Here is an 18,048-nt window from a genome sequence, read left to right on the forward strand (position 1 = left end):
GGGTGTGTGTTTGGGTGGGTTCACAGTTGCCTAATATATCATAATCACATTTTCGATCTCAGATCTGGTCATTGTATAAGCTTTTGTTAATTCTAAGGCTAACTGTTACCTTGTTGAAGTAGACATGTTTTTATGAGAGAAATTAATTTTATATCCAAGAGTGAAATCACTGCATCACTTAATTGTGAGTTAAAAAAATTTGTATATGTACAGTAGTGAACAAATTAATCTGAACAAGCCAAATTTTCAAGTTTTTGGTTTGGTTTTTATTTCAGTTTACTATTTTTGATTTTGACTCACTATTTTGGTTGACTGCTGTGTGTGTTAACTGTCTTTACAATGTTCATTAATAATGCCATGCATTTTTAATAGTGTAAACAAATTGACATTCGTAGTGTTTAATTCATTTTGTGTAGCTATAAAATGGATATGTCTCCAAGAAAGCATTCAAAAATATGTACTCTTTCTCAACACACATCCATGACTCAAAGACAACTGCCAATGAGTATGGTGTTTGGGTACTGTTAATGTGATTTTAAAGAGATTTAGGATGACAGGTAACTTTTCTCCTGACAGAAAAGGCAAATGTGAGCAAAAAAGGAAACTATACTTACTCAAGATCATTTACTAATTAGGAAAAGCAAAATGAATCAAAAATTGTCTTCTGTAAACTTAAATAGAGCGTTGGCAGCTAGTAGGATTAATGTTTCTAACATGACAGTCCGTCGAAGATTGTTGGAAGCAGGGAGGACTGCCCACAGACCTGAAGCCCAAAAAAGAAATAACTGTTGATGAGGCTATGCACAAAAAGAGGCTCCAGTGGGAAAAAGTGTGCAAAGACTGGCCTGTTCAGAAGTGGAAGGGTCATATTCTCAGTTATGAACCATTTCTTTATCCAAGGAGAGCAAGTATCCTATGTTTGAAATTGGTAACTGAGAAGACTTCTCCCACCCACCTTCAACAAACTCCTAAACACCAAACTAAAAAGATGTTTTTTATTTTACACATGATGGATCACTTGCACCTGTTGACGATATGATGAAAAGTGACCAATACATAAAAATATTGAAGAAAAGAGTGATCCCACAGAACCAGGAAGACAAAGAACTCATTATCTAACAGAATCTTGCTCCATGCCACACTTCAAAAAAAGTGAAAGAGTTCCTCAAAAATCACAACATCCAATTGCTCCAGTGGCCAAGTAATTTTCCTGACATTAACCCAATAGAAAATTTGTGGACCGTAATCAAAAAGAGACTTGGAAAATTAAATTGTGATGCAAAGGATAACTTAATACAATACATTATAAATATATATGGTTTTGAGATGCAGAAATAAGAAAAATGTGTTCTACTTTAGTAGAATCCATGCCTAAGCAAATTAATGAACTGAGGAGCACATAAATTATTAAGTTGGAATTTAATTTTTGTACTTATTTTCCTCAAAATTAAAATTTTTCTTTAAAATATGTGTTTGAATTAATTTGTTCTCTACTGTACACACACACACATACATAAAAAAAGCATTTTTTTTTTGTTTTTTCAATAATTATTGTAATTTATTATTATTATGACAAAAACAGCAATTTCTTCTGTATTTTTACAAAAAAGAGTTGAGAATAAATACAATCAAAACAATTAAATCTTTCAAGAAAATAAAATCCTTAGGTCTACAATAGAGCCAGTGATGTTTTATGGCATGATGGCAACTGAGAAAACAATCAAAAACCATCCACATCAAGTTTTTATGTGAATTAAGGGATTGAAAATTCAGAAAGAAATCTTAATAATCTTTCTGAATTTTCAAACCCTTAATTCCGTCAATGGAGGGGGGGGGGGTTCAAAATAAGCCAATTTCTTCTGTTGACACGTTACATTAGGTCATCATGATTAGTTGGTCATGTCACCACACCCTGAGTTCTCCCTAAAGATAAAATGAGGTGTGCATATTTCATCATGACAAAATAAGTGACAGTCAGTATTTGTTAGGTGTAATAAGGTAAAAAAAAAGTACAAAAAAAAAAAACTATTTATGACATAATATGCCAAAGAATCAGCATTGTGTAAATAACACTGATGATTAAACTGAAACTACTGCTGATTTCTCACTTACGACAAATAAGTAGATTGGCGATGATTCCCATTCCATTCTTATTCTCAACTTCTCTGCTCTTCTTAGCATTGTTTTTTGTGTGCTTTTGATACCATTTTAAACTATGTTTATTATTGCAATATCTTAACAAAAATATGTTATAAAACACTAAAAACATGAAAATCTACACTAATATACTAAAAACACTAATTTTCTAAGAGAAAAACACAATAAAACAGATAAAAATCACAAATTTTACACTAGCAGCCTTGAACCCAAAACAATAGTAAGTTACATCTAGTCATATAAATAGAAGCATATAAATTACTGAAGCAGTTTCATAGGATTGACATAAAAGACTTTTTTCAATACATGGCAGGCAATTAGGGAACAATTCCTTGGAATTATATCAGTGTGGTTAGCAGCAAGAGTATGAGGACTTTTTCTTTTTTTCATGGAGAGTAGTGAAAGAGCAAAATGGGATGACAAGAGGTGGTTTTATCTCTGAATGAGTTCTAAGAGTAACTCAATGGACATAACTGAGAAAATAAGAATAATAATTAACTGTGCAAATTAAATGGTTCTATATATCCATTATAATTAAATAGAGGAAAAAATAATAATAATACTCAACTTTGCAAATTAGGTTGTTCAATATATATATCCATAATATTTAAATATATAATACCATATATTTAAATATGACTGTTTAAGAATCAATTCTATTACCATTCAATTAGGTTGTTCAATATATATCCATCTGACATATATCCTCTGACTAAATTGAATAGCTGTTGTAATAGATATGGTATGAAGGTCAGCAATAAAAAGACAAAGACAATGAAAATAGGCAGAATCATTGAAAATGTCAACTGTGTTGTGAATGGAGAACCTGTGGAACAAGTAAAACATTTCAGCTACTTAGGCACAATTTTTACTGAAGATGGTAAACTAAATATAGAAATAGACAACAGAATCAGCAAAGCTGGTATCGTGGGAAGTCAATTGAATAAATTCATATGGAATAAGAAAGAAATTAGTCGGAACACTAAATTAGCTGTATACAAGACTGTGTTCAAACCAATTTTAACTTATGGATCTGAGAGCTGGGTCAGAAGTAAAACACTTGACCAAAGACTAGATACCGCAGATATGAGAGTCCTGAGAAAGATTAGAGGCGTGAACAGATGGCATCAATGGCAATATCATATTAAAAATGAGAATATTAGGAAAGAACTTGACATTGTCAGCATCCAGGAATGCGTTAGCAGAGCTAATCTCAGATGGTATGGTCACTTAAATAGAATGGGAGAGGAAAGATTAGCAAAACAAGTGTTCTCTGCCAGGTTGGCAGGAAAACGACCCAGAGGAAGACCAAGATATAGGTGGATTGATACGGTACAAAGTGCCTTAGACGATAGAAATATAAGATCTGATAATGTTGGAGTCTTGACAAGTAACAGACTGATTTGGAGGAAAATTGTAGATAGGAAGTTAGTAATGATGTAATTTTTTCATGTAGTACTGTCATATCCTGTACACCCCTTGAGGGTACATGGCAGGAATTTGATGATGATGATGATGATGATATATATCCATAATATTTAAATATATAATACCATATATTTAAATATGACTGTTTATGAATCAATTCTATTACCATTCTCTTATGATTATATAAGGACATTTGAAAAGAAATACTGAAATTTTATACTAGTGAATAAATGGCTTCTCAATAAAACCCAGAAAATTAAATTTTGAATTAGAAATTACCATCATATGCAACACCAAATGTGATCAACGAATACAGTATTCTAAATATCACTGAAGATTCCACCATGCGATAATTATATAGTTCACCAAGATATCGCACCATACTAACTCTACGTTGATTATATTTTGGATGATTAATCTGAAAATATAAAGAAAACATAAATTAATTAAAATTAGACCAAAAAGTAATAAAAACTGCAGACCTTTATAAAACTGTAAAGTTGTCAACATTAAACAAATTAAGCAAAAAAATCACCATCATAACACTAATTATGGGTATAGACCATATTGGTCTGTTCTGGTCTCATTATCCATCCAATATCCTTTTTTGAGGTCTACCCTGCCTTGCTAAACTAGTCTGGGTAGTGGCCCTTCCCTTAATGCATAACATTAAACATATCCGCAAGGAGATGTGTTTTGCATTATGGGAGATACTGAGATAGGAAAGTTGGTAGCTTGCTCCACCTTTGCAAGGAGTTGCCCAGTGTTGTACCACTTTACCCCAGTACCGAGATACTTTCAGGCGCAAACTTTGTTTGCACACACTTGGATAAAGGATTAAACTAAATTTATTATATTGAAAGTTTATTTTTCACTTGGTTAGAGTATAATAAATTTAGTTTAATCCTTTATCAAAGTGTGAGCAAACAAAGTTTGCGCCTGAAAGTATCTTCAGGACTGGGGTAAGGTGGTACAGCACCAGGACACTCCTTGCAAAGGTGGAGCAAGCTACCAACACTCCTATCTCAGTATCTCCCATTATGCAAAACACATCTCCTTGCAGATATGTCTAAAGTTATGCATTAAGGGAAGGGCCACAACCCAGACTAGTTTTGACCTTTATTGAGGTCTCTTCAGTGGGAGCCAGGCCCAATTGGAGATACCAGGCAGAAGCATTAGCAGGTCATCTCCACCTATAGGAGTTGCCAAATGGTGTGCCACCCTTTTTTAATAAGTTACTCTGGATTTAAAGAAAGACGTTGAAAGTTTATTTTTCACTTGGTTAGAGTATAATAAAGTTAGTTTAATCCTTTATCCAAGTGTGAGCAAACAAAGAGATACTGAGATAGGAGTGTTGGTAGGTTGCTCCACCTTTGCAAGGAGTGCCCTAGTGTTGTACCACCTTACCCCAGTCCTGAAGATACTTTCAGGCGCAAACTTTGTTTGCTCACATTTTGATAAAGGATTAAACTAAATTTATTATACCCTGCCTTCTCTTTCTACCAATTGGCTTATATTTTAGTATTTGTTTAGGATGTTGGGTGTTGGCCAGTCGGAAAAAATACGACTGCTAAGTACCTATTATTAATCATTTTGCAAAAAATGCTATTTAAATATTTTTTTAATCAAATAGCCAACAATACAGAGGTCATATTTATAAAACAAGGAAGCTTCTCTTATATTTTAATAAATAAATAAAAAAAGATATGAACAAATGCATCATTTTGCTTTTTAGGGGAAAAAAATTAAATCAATAAAACATACTCATTGCATGAAACAAACCAGAAAATTAAAGTTATTTGACCAAGCATACAAATGTTTCCAGAATAGTTATTTAACGTGGAATGAATAATTATATAGAATAGTTACTTTCCCTTAAAAGGCAAGTCTAGATATTTCCAAAAATGTGCTCCTAGCTAATTTATAAATTCAATTTAAACTAAATTCAGTTTTGTGAGTAAATTTTAGTAAGAATCTTACATAATAAATCTCATTAGAATCCTCGACATACATATAAAATTGACTCAAAAACCGAATTCGTTTAAAAATGACTAGTGAATATGCAAATACATGTACAAATGCCTTATTATGCAATAATGGAAGTGCAATAATAGAATGAATGGAAGTGGCAAAATGTATGGTAGATGGATGAAAGTGAGTCAGGTAAGAGATACAGAAGTGCCATATGATCACAGACATTTCACAGTTATGCTCGATACTACCAAAAACAATAATTGGAGAGACTCGAAAACAATTATTAAGGATCAAAAAAGTTTAAAATAGGTGACAAGATATGAGGGAAGAAAAATAATAATAATAAAAACAGAGGTTTGAAATAACAGAAAAAAGAATATTTGAAAAAAAAAAGGATGTGGGATTTTCTGTGATTAGAAAAGTTCTAGATAAGCAAATAATTAAAGCAGATTTTCTGGAAGGGACGATTTCTGGTGACAGAGACTATATAATAGGTAAAACAAGTGAAAGACATGATTAGTTGTAACTGTGGATAAATGACAGTGCATACCAGTTCAATGTTACTAAGTGCAAGATTAAGAATTTAGGCAAAGTACTGTATTAATGATAATTCACTACAAGTGGCCAATGAAGCGAGAAACCTGAGGGTAATGGTAGAAGAGAGTTAAAGTTTACATGTCACACTGCTAAATGGTTGAGTCATCATAAGGGATTACTTCAGTATTTAAGAGAACAATAACTAATAGCAATAATGAAGTTTTTGTTTCCTGTTCAAGGATTTCAGAAGACCATATATTGACTACTGTGGTTAGATATCACCACCTATGTTTAGAGAACTTTACAAATGAAAAGATCTGACCAAGGATCACCAGGATGATATCTGGACTAAGGAATTGTGTATAATGACAGAGTAAGCAAATATGTTTTCAAGTGTGAGTAACACATGGAAGAGAGGAGATGACAGAAACATAAGTTGAGAAGGGATCTTACAGCATAATGTCAGTGAAATCTTCAGAAAATGTCCGAGACAGTGTCTGGAGAGAATCTCTCTTTCCTCTGTGTATATGATAGAGAGGGAGAGAGAGAGGGGGAGGGTAATCAATCAGCTGAACTTGGCTCTGTCAATGATAGTTCTGCAAGTGTCACAGAACTATCATGAAGTTCTCTTCATCATTAACAAGAAGCAGAACTATCATGAAGGAACTGGGGTAGGACCATGTAACTTACACATTATTCTACATATTCCCCACAAAGTGCTATACACTTACAACATCTGCAGTCCTCTGAGAAAAGAGTCTTTCCCATATTTCACAAACCAGTCCTCTCATCAGCTACAGATATGACTTCATATCTGTGGTACATTTCGATCCTTTGAAGTGTTTCTTTAAATTTGGGAATAGGACATAGTGAGATGGGCCCAGTTCTGGCGAATGAGGTTGATGAGGCAGACATCGAAAGCACAAGTTGTGTATTGTCTGTTGGGTTTCATGAGCAGTGCGAGCAGTTGCGTTGTCCTGCAAAGGCAACAGATACCTGCAAAAGCTGGTATTTGTCTATCATCAAAGATCATGGCAAACACTGTTTTCAGGTGTGATTGCTGTGGAAGGTCTTCCTGACCTGGGTGCATCTGTTGTCTCAGGATCCCCAGTTTTATACTTGGTCATTCATCTGGCAACTGTTGGATATGTTGGGCACAGTCCTCTAAAGTCTCACACAAAGTTTGGTGAATTTCAATTGCAGACTTTTCTTGCAGCATGAAAAAGTTGATAATGGCCTGCACTTCTGTATTTGAATTTTTTCAACGCCTCTGACATGTCTTTTTATAATCCTAAAAGGAAAAACAACATATTACTACAATTTGATGAAACATGGCAGTTAAAGGGTTTTAAGATATGCTCTTTCTTATGAATCTGTACTTTAGTTTTCTGAGAGACATCTTTTTGAATTGCCCTCAACCATTAAAAATTAGGTAGACCTCCAAGAAAAGAGTACATAATGGCTATGAAAAATTTGGAAGATACACATTTATATTCACTATATTCAAAATTATACCTTATGTCTATTACATTTACATGAGCTGCTGGGGCCAGAAGGACATCAGAAAAATCCTGTCTCCTGGAAAAGTTTTCTAGACCTGACGGTATTCCTCCAGTTGAACTACTGTACTGCTGTCTTTACAAGCTCCCATTCATCCACAAAGATTGTATAATATCCAATTTTTGCTGAGGATGATGAAAGGAACTGGAGTGGAGATCTCTTCCTGTATGAGCTGATTTTACATATACTTATAACCATACTCCTCTGGCTTCTTCTTCTTCTTCTTTCTTTTTTTCCATACTTGTCTGACATCTATTCAAGCATCTAATAAGCTTTTATCCATTTTTACTTAAATAGGAGATAAAATCAGCCAAATGCGTGCTGTTTATGATGTACAAATAACGTGCTGTTGGAAAGCTCCTGATGGATCTGTGATTTTTGTTGATTGTTTTCTTTGATTTAGTGGTGTATTTTGTATTGTTGTGGTTTTTAGTGTGATTGTTGTACTACAGAGTTTTATAGCATAATTACAGAAATAATTACGAACTCGTTATTATTCAGACCTTAGAGCAGTACTGGCAGAAAACATGGTGGCGGCTTTGTCATTCCATGATTTTAATTTAGACTTCAGTCGTTTCGTTAAATATGAGGTGTGCTATATGTATTCTTTCGATTACATAAATGAGTTGTGAATGTTTAGGGCGGATGGAAGGAGGGTGTGTGCGAAGTGCAACCTGAACGAGGAATTGATGAATGCAAATATGAAATTGATGACAGAAAGTGTTAGTAGTGAGAATGTCGTGTGGAAAATGAGTGCACGTTCGAAAGAGGGGGATGGTGTGAAAGAGAGGCGAAAGAATTTTAAAAAAATTAAAAAAGAAAACAAGTAATATAAAATCCATAACGGATATTAAAAAGGATGAAAGTGAGGCAAGAGTGGCGGAAGGAAACGAAATTGAGAGAACAAATGAAACTGGAAACGATGGAATGCAGGATCGAAAGTGGTGGAAGGAAACGCAACTGAGAGAATGAATGAAACTGGAAACAGCATGATGATTTCAAATTGTTCTACATTCCGATACAATCAACTCTTTCACTTTACCTCTGTGCATTCTGATACCCTCATTAAAATTAATATCCCCCCCCACCAAGAAACACGATTTTTTTATATCACATTCATCAATCACTCTTATCATGGAATCTCCATGCAACAATATTTATTTTTATCCCCTCTCTCTCTCTTGCAAAATTGAGCATCCCTTCCCTTGCATTTCTTTCTCTTCTCGGGAGAATCTGCTTGCCACACATATCTTTAATAAATATAAAGTGTTTTTAAAAAATTCATATTTAAATCTATATTTAAATCTTATGCTGATTTACATCAAGTATACTGTAATTACTCAAATATGTATTTTCAATTAAAATATATTTTTTTCTGGAATTAATCTGATGAACAGATTTCAGGCTGTCAAATTTTTTGAATTATGTTCAGTGTACAATCCATTCGCAGAGCAATTATATAATGAAAATTTTAATTTCATTTAATTCTTCTTCTTCATATTATTATTATTATTATACTATGTTCACACACTTCACTGTGGGAAAATTCATAATGTGGAAAATTAACCACATGAAAATTCTTTTCAAGAAAATTTGAAATCCTATATAAGAAAAAAAAAAAAAAAAGAAATAGTTTATGTATTATTTATTATTTCAATTATATTTAGCATTCTGAAATGTTTTATTCTGTATAAAGTTATTAATTAATATTCTTTCTTACTTAGATACTATAAGCTCTGTAGATATTAATTTTTACCAAACTGGGATAAGGTGATTAGGGACAAAGGGCACCATAGTTAAGCATATTTGGGGATGATTGTTTTTTCCAATTAACTATTTACATATTTCTATTAATTATTCTAACTATTAATAGTTAGAATAGTTATTAGGGAGAATAATTATTTAAGAATATTTATTCTACTAACCATTCACTATTTTTCTGTACTGCGCATTTAGACATCCATCCAGGTGTGATATATTTTTCTATCTCAAATAATTAAGACGGTAGCATGTTTCATTTATCGAATACACGTGTATTTTGAAAATCACTGCACTTTTCCTGCACAGTAAAGACAGCTTGTGTGCTGCTACTATTTGCGGAGCTAGTTTAAGATCATAAGTGCACTTTTGAGTAATGATATTAAAGAAAATGATAATAAAATAACATAAATACTATCAGCATAAACTAAATTGCGATATTCAATATTATTATTTCATGCTAAGAAATTTTATATTTAGTCTTCTGTATTGAAAAAAAAAAAAAAAAAAAATAATAATGATGATATATGGGGTGCTTAAGGGTGAAAGCTATATAACTGAGAGGAGACCTCCACATAGCCTTTAAAGGAATGCAGAGAACCGACCAGGGCTTCTGACCTAATGTCCAATCCTCACCTTCTCGTGGTGTACCCTGTTGGGTATCTACCTGGATACTGAACGAACGAGGATGGGCTGGCAATTTGAGATTTAGCCAACCAAATTGTATTCCTATTGGTTAAACCAAAATACAAAATAATGGTACAACATGACAAAATTTCATGCCAGCTGGGGGGTCGCCCGGTTAAACAATGTCCCCGTTGTTTTCGCCAGGCAACCACAGCAAACACCGGAAAGTCATATACTGGAACAAATCTGAATGCACATCCCAACTCAACATCACCAGAGTTAAGGATCGGTACTATCAACATAAGAAGCCTGAATAGCAAAGAAATGGAGCTAGCAGAGGAATTAGATAAGTACCAGTTCGGCATAATAGGGGCGACTGAAACAAAAAAGACAAAAACTGGTGAGATCTTTCTGAGCAATAAATACAAAATGTTATATTCAGGCAATGACAATCAAGGAAAAGAAGGAGTAGCCATAGTATTCAACACAAAATGTGAGGCTCATCTTCTTGAATAGCAGGCAGTGTCAAGTACAGTGATTTGGGCAAATATCAGAATGGGGAATTGGACAATGAGACTTATTTGTGCCTATGGTCCCACAGAAGGTTCTACTAAGGTAGAAGTGGAGGAATTTTTTGAGGCTTTAGAAAAAGCAATTGACACAATGAAAAAGGAAAAGTTGGTCCTTGTTGGGGATCTAAATAACAGAGTAGGAAGTGATTGTCAGATATACAAAAATGTTTTGGGAAAATTTGGAGAAAAGAGCAAAGCTAATAATAATGGCAAATACCTATTGGATTTCTGCTCAGGTCTTGGACTGGTTATTACTAACACTATGTTCCAACATAAAAATGTGCACAAATTCACATGGAGAAGAGTCAAGGAATAATGAGAAAAGTCTCATTGACTATGTTATTGTTGATAGTGATGTTTTCTCCATGGTGCAGGACACCTGAGTGTACAGAGGATTTGAAATTGGAAGTGATCACTATTTAGTCTTGAGCAGGATAAAATTGAATTTCATATTGAAAAGAATGACATGTAAGAAAGTTTTAAAGCAAATAAAAGTTAAGCAGCTCTCAGATGTGAACTGTAGACTAAAATACACAAGGATTACTGAAGGAAAAATGAAAGAGTTTGAGAACAGCAACCAAACCTTGGAGATTCAGTAGAAAGCCTTGAAGAAAACCCTGATTGATTCAGCTAGAGAGGCATGTGGTGAAGTTGTCTGGAAGGAAAGAAAAATTAGCTGGAAGTTAAAGAGGCAGTGAAGGAAAAGAAGAAAGTATATCAAAAGTTCCTGGCAAATAAGTCAGCTTGTGCTCTTAGAGAATACAGAGACAAATGTAAGAAATCTAAACAGTGTGTAAAACTAGCTAAACAAAAGTCACAGGAGGACTTTGGAAAGAACATAGAAAATAAATATCAAGAAGGTGGCAAAATATTATGGAGGTTGTTAAAGAAACTTAGGAATGGAGGAAAGATTGCTATAAAAGGAGTTAGAGATGATAAAGGTGACATGAAAAACAGGAGAAAAAGATATCCCTGAAGTATGGAGTAATTACTTTGAAAAACTGCTAAATGAAACAAGCAGTGATGACAGCACAGTGATAAAAAACACTGACCAGGCATGCAGTCAGGAATACATATCTATACTTGAAGTAGAAAAAGCCATCAAAGGCTTGAAATGTGGAAAGGCAGCAGGAGTAGATGATATTCAACCAGAAATGCTGAAGTATGGTGGTATAAGAGTCTTACAGTGGCTGCACTGCATAGTTCAGAATGCCTGCACAGAGGGACGAATTTCCAATGATTGAAGTAGAGCTCTCATAGTACCTATACATAAAAAGGGGAAATAAAACTGAATGTGAGAATTACAGAGGTATATCCCTATTGAGTGTTCCTGGTAAGATATATGCAAGTATACTTGAGAAACGGTTGAGAAGAATTGTGGAAGAAAAGCTTGGTGAATAACAAGCTGGATTCAGGTCAATTAGAGGCTGTCAGGATTAGATCTTCACTTTACGACAAATAGTGGAGAAATCATTGGAATATAACAAAGATCTGTATAAATTTTGTCGATTTTGAAAAGGCATATGACAAGGTGCCAAGAGAGAAACTATTCAATACACTACAGTTATATGGTGTCAATGGGGCATTATATCAAGCAATACTTAACTCTTTATTTGAGTTGTAAGTCAGCAGTTAGAAATGAAGGAAGTACAGGAAGATGGTTTAATGTTAAATCTGGTGTGAGACAAGGATGTACATTATCCCCTCTGTTATTCATTATCTATATGGATCACATTATGAAGGAAAGTGGTATTAAACATGATATCAAAATTCATGATGTTAATGTCAGCTCTTTGCTTTATGTAGACGATGTTATAATTCAAAATAAATCTGCTATAAGTCTGCAAGATTTTCTGACTAAATTGAATAACTGTTGTAATAGATATGGTATGAAGGTCAGCAATAAAAAGACAAGGACAATAAAAATAGGCAGAATCATTGAAAATGTCAACTGTGTTGTGAATGGAGAACCTTTGGAACAAGTAAAATATTTCAGCTACTTAGGCACGATTTTTACTGAAGATGATAAATTAAATATAGAAATAGACAACAGAATCAGCAAAGCTGGTATGGTGGGAAGTCAATTGAATAAATTCATATGGAATAAGACAGAAGTTAGTTTGGAACACTAAATTAGCTGTATACAAAACAGTGTTCAAAGCAGTTTTAACTTATGGATCTGAGAGCTGGGTCAGAAGTAAAACACTTGATCAAAGTCTTAGAGACCGCAGATATGAGAGTCCTGAGAAAGATTATAGGTGTGAACAGATTGCATCAATGGCAATATCTTATTAAAAACGAGGATGTTAGGAAACAACTTGACATTGTCAACATCCAGGCATGCGTTAGCAGAGCTAATCTCAGGTGGTATGGTCACTTAAACAGAATAGGCGAAGAAAGATTAGCAAAACAAGCGTTCTCTGCCAGGTTGGCAGGAAAACGACCCAGAGGAAGACCAAGATATAGGTGGATTGATACGGTACAAAGTGCCTTAGACGACAGAAATGTAAGATCTGATAATGTTGGAGTCTTGACAAGTAACAGACTGATTTGGAGGAAAATTGTAGATAGGAAGTTAGTAATGATGTAATTTTTTTCATGTAGTACTATCATATCCTGTACACCCCTTGAGGGTACATGGCAGAAATTTGATGATGATGATGATAATTTTCTTGCTATACAGATATTAGGAGTAATCATATATGTATAACAAATGTATTGGTTTTGATTAATAAATTTTATATATAAACATTTATATATAAATGTTCATAGTGATATTATTTTTATAAATATCCACATGTGTAGGAATATGTGTGCTTGTATGAGTATGACAAAATATATATACAGCAATCCCTCGATTAGTGCGCCTAATGTGTTCTTTAAAACAGGCGCATTAATCGAAAATGCACTAATCGAATATAATAACCTATGGAAAAAAGTATAATTCATTCCTCAAATTTCTTTTTTGAACCTTAATTTTATTTTATAAAAGAATTAAGGTATCTCAGGGCCTAGTTAAAGTAAAATCATGAAGCTGAAAGACAATAAAACATATTCAGAATATAAATTTTATTAATCTACTTCTTAACAAAGAATTGAGCTAACGTATTTTGGCGAGCATTTTGTTTCTTTTTTTTCAAACAACCGACGGTATGGTCTCTTCTACTCTTCTGCAAATTTTACTACTTCTTTATTCATTAGGGTCAGCCTCTGCATTGCTGCTTAAAAGCTTCGCTTGTATGAAAAATATCATACGCTGCCATTTGTTGTAATCGGCTTGCAGGCAATTTTTATGATCGGTCATAAACAGCGGTATTCTCTTTCTCGATTGTTGAAAGATCTATTAACTTAAAATCTAATATTTCGCTGGTATTATATCCAGCATCTTCAGAGCACACAACACAAAGTTTGTTACAAATGCAAAACAACCACAATCCGGTGTAACAGTGGGGCTAGTAAAAGTAATTGCAGCGTGCAACACGAGACTAAAGTCCTAATATGACACCATCTAGATTAAAAAAAAAAAAAAAAAATCAAAGTTTTGAAATAGTAGTTCAAATGATAGTCTTAGAAAGTTTGAAAAAATGAAGTAAAATAAAAGTAATAAATATTAATTTGGTCTTAAGATGACTGTCTCCCAAATCTTTGGTAGATTTATACAGCTGGATATAATACCAGCGAAATATTAGATTTTAAGTTAATAAATAGTTATTTTCTTATCCATCTGTGTTCATATCAAACCGTGAAATCTATTACAAAAAAAAAAAAAACTTTTCAGACCACCCTTGTATATATATGTATCACATCTGGATGGGTGTCTGAGTGTGCAGAAAAATAGTGAATGGTTCACAAAATAAATATTCTTAAATATGGTGCCTTTTCTCCCTAAACCACCCTATTTCATTTTTGTAAATATTAATATTCCATCAGCAGAACCTGTAGTATAAGTAAGAAAGAATATTTATAACTTTTTAAGTCAAAACAGAAATTAGGAAACTCACCAAACAATAAAATATCACTTTCACTGTATAAGAATAAGAATAAAAATATTATGAAAATCTAATTAAAATCTAAATAAATAATATATAAATATATAAAAAAAACTATATTTTGTGAAATTTATCTTGCACTGCATTTACTTTTCATATATTGGTAAAAATGCAATATCATTTCAATTTTTTAGCAAATTTTTGCAAGATGAGTTTTCCCTTATATTCACAAAATCAATTGTCTGTGATCCTTCTTATACTGGTTTTTCAGAATCAAAGACTTGAGGGAGTATCTCTTTCACAGGTTACAAATGCTTAAAAAGCTGTTAAGACACTCACCAATGGTAGCAAATTAGATTGCATTCGATGTTATGCAATATGCAATAATTACATAACCTTGAATGCAACCTGTCAGAACTTTCCAGCGAAGATTCTAATAAACTTTGCTTTGAAGTTGCTGCTTTACTTTTTAAAAGCAAATTATCTCCATGTAAACTATCCAGTGCTGAAATCTGTGCGTTGTTTTCATTAGGCCAAAAGAGCACTATATCTATTTCAAAAGCAGATAAAGGAAAAGCTGTAGTGGTAATGGATAAGGCTGAGTATGAGAGGAAGATAGACTGTTTTACAGGATACCTCCACCTATCAAGAAATTAGTTATAATCTTACAAAAACACAAATTAAACAATTAAATAAGTTGCTCGATGAAGTTGTTAGTTGGAATCAAAATACTTTGGAGAAGTTGCGCACCCATTTTGGAAGAACTCATTTATATGACCTCCCAAAAATTCATAAAGAAGGTTATCCAGTAAGACCCATTGTGAACTGTATTGACTCTCCCACTTATAGAATTTCTAAATTTCTGTCACGTTTATTAACTACCCATACTGGACAATCCAGTTCATTCATCAAGAATTCCACACATTTTCTTGAGAAAATCAAGGATATTCAAATACAAGAGTCGAATTTGTTAGTCAGCTTTGACATTGTTTCCCTCTTTACCAACATTCCATTATCTGACGCTGTTAATTTACTATATGATGATTACCCCTTCCTGATATTGCAAAAGATTTTTGAATTTGTTATAGAATCAGGATATTTCAGCTGGAGAAACAAGATCTATAGACAAGTTGAAGGTACTGTACTGCCATGGATAGCCCATTCTCCCCTTTAGCAAACTATTTTTTGAACCATCTGGAAGATACCTTGTTCTCATCCATTCATCCCCAACCTCTGACTTGATTCATTATGTTGATAATGTCTTTGCTGTTTGGCCTCATTCTGAAAATGAACTCGCCACTTTTCTACAACAGATCAATAGCCTTCCCATCTGTGCATTCAATTCACCATGGAAAAAGAAAGGCTGGTAGTTTACCATTCTTGGACTACATCCTTCTTATGCGCACAGCCTCCAGTAATTTATCAACCAGTGTTTATCGAAAACCTACCTTTACTGGCAGATACATTCATCAAAAGTCTGCTCATCACACCTCTCAAAAAATTGGTGTTATCAAGTCTTTAATTAATAGAGCACATAACGTGTGCTCCTCTCCCTCAAGCTTACAACAAGAACTGCTCATTATCGAATTAATGGAATTTAACAGTTATAAATCTAATCAAATCCAGCAGATAATCGACTCCTATGTTCCAACACCTCAGGATTCTTCAACAGAAATGCAAAGGTTCCAATCTATTATATTTCTGGCATCTCTGAACCGATTGGTAGAATTCTGAAGAAGTATCATCTCATTTCCACACATTTTCCTATCAACAAAATTTCTCATTTGTTGCCATCTGCAAAAGACAAACTGTCACATCTATCATTAGCTGGCATTTACCAGATACCTTGTGAATATAATCTAACATGCTTTGGGCAGACAGACTGTTCTCTGGAAAAAAGAATTAATGAACATCAATATTATAATGAATACATGAAACCTCAAAAGCCTGGTCTGACACGACATAGTATTGACAATAAACACTGGGATGAAGCATGTCTTCTCAATAGAAGCAGGTTTCAATAGGAACACCTTTTCAAAGAAAGTTGCAAAAACCCATCAGCCAAATCTGAATCAGAACAATTGTCTCTCTCCTAAATGCTAGGGAGATTCTTATTTTATTTAACCATCAAAAATAGTTTTTAATAATATTATTTATTAATATCAATTTCTAGCACATGGCAACAGTTTTTAATTTTAATTGGTAAACTACCAACTGCTGTATGTACTTTGTATTCCTGTTTCTTTGATTTGCTTGTTTCTGTACATTGACAATGTAGTTATTTCCAGTACAAAATATCTGTACTTTCATTTCATTAAAGTTAATTACTGTGGTTATAGTGTAATTTATAATCATGCCACAGGTACCTTTAAAGATTAAATATTTTCACTAGAGTTATTATATGTTATTGGCTTGTTTTCTAGTTGTTGTTTTTTTTAGAAAATTTTATCTTAAAAACTCATAAATATTCTTTCTTACTTATACTACAGGTTCTGCTAATGGAATACTAATATTTACAAAACTGGAATAGGGTGGTTTAGGGAGAAAGGCCACCATATTTAAGAATATTTATTCTGCGAACCATTCACAAATTTTCTGCACACTTAGACACCCATCCAGATGTGATATATATGTCAAAAATGCTATTAAAGCAACTGATATAACCATAAGAAAGAACATATCTTAAAGCCCTTTAACCACCATGTAATTTATTTTTCTTTTAGGATATATAAAAATACATGTCAGAGGCCTTGAAGAAATTCAAAGACACAGAAGTGCAGGCCATCATCAACTTTTTCATGCTGCAAGGAAAGTCTGCAACTGAAATTCACCAAACTCTGTGTGAGACTTTAGGGGACTGCGCCCCAGCATATCCAACGGTTGCCAGATGAATGGCATCCTGAGACAAAAGATGCCCAGGTCAGGAAGACCTTCCACAGCGATCATACCTGAAAACATATATGCAATGCATGACATGATCCTTGATGATAGACCAATACTAGTCAAAAACATTGCAAAGCCTATGGAGATATCCAGGGAACAAGTCTGGGTCATTATCCACCAACATGTGGACATGGCAGAAGCTCTCAGCAAAGTGGATTCCCAAACATTTGAATGCTGGCCAAAAGAGAGAATATGTGCTGTCATCTCAACAGACAATACACAACCTGGGTTTTCGATGTCTGCCTCACCAACCTCATTCGCCAAAACTGGGCCCATCTGACTATGTCCTATTCCCAAATTTAAAGAAACACTTCAAAGGATCAAAATGTACCACAGATATGAAGTCATATCTGCAGCTGATGAGAGGACTGGTTTGTGAAATAAGGGAAAGACTTTTTTCTCAGTACAATGCTGCTGCAACATCTGCAGAGGACTGCAGATGTTGCAGCAGCATTGTACCAAGCATATAACACTTCATGGGGAATATGTAGAATAAAGTTTCT

The 18,048-nt window shown here is 33.7% G+C and overlaps 1 protein-coding gene across 8 annotated transcripts in view; it reads right to left on the reverse strand.

Moving 5' to 3' along the window:
- Positions 1-18,048, reverse strand: part of Upf2 (UPF2 regulator of nonsense mediated mRNA decay) — a 705,876-nt gene that overhangs the window by 282,297 nt on the left and 405,531 nt on the right. For all 8 annotated transcript variants that reach the window (XR_016550243.1, XR_016550244.1, XR_016550245.1 and 5 more), the window contains one exon: positions 3,865-4,003. Coding sequence is in view for 5 of the 8 variants with exons in the window: in XM_090412106.1 (XP_090268232.1) it covers positions 3,865-4,003 (139 nt within the window). In the remaining 3 variants the exon portion in view is untranslated. The remainder of the gene's footprint in view (positions 1-3,864; positions 4,004-18,048) is intronic.

Source organism: Typopeltis vanoorti, chromosome 2 (assembly GCF_054136105.1).
Source record: "Typopeltis vanoorti isolate ZY-2024b chromosome 2, IOZ_Tvanoo_1.0, whole genome shotgun sequence".
Lineage (NCBI taxonomy): Eukaryota > Metazoa > Arthropoda > Arachnida > Uropygi > Thelyphonidae > Typopeltis > Typopeltis vanoorti.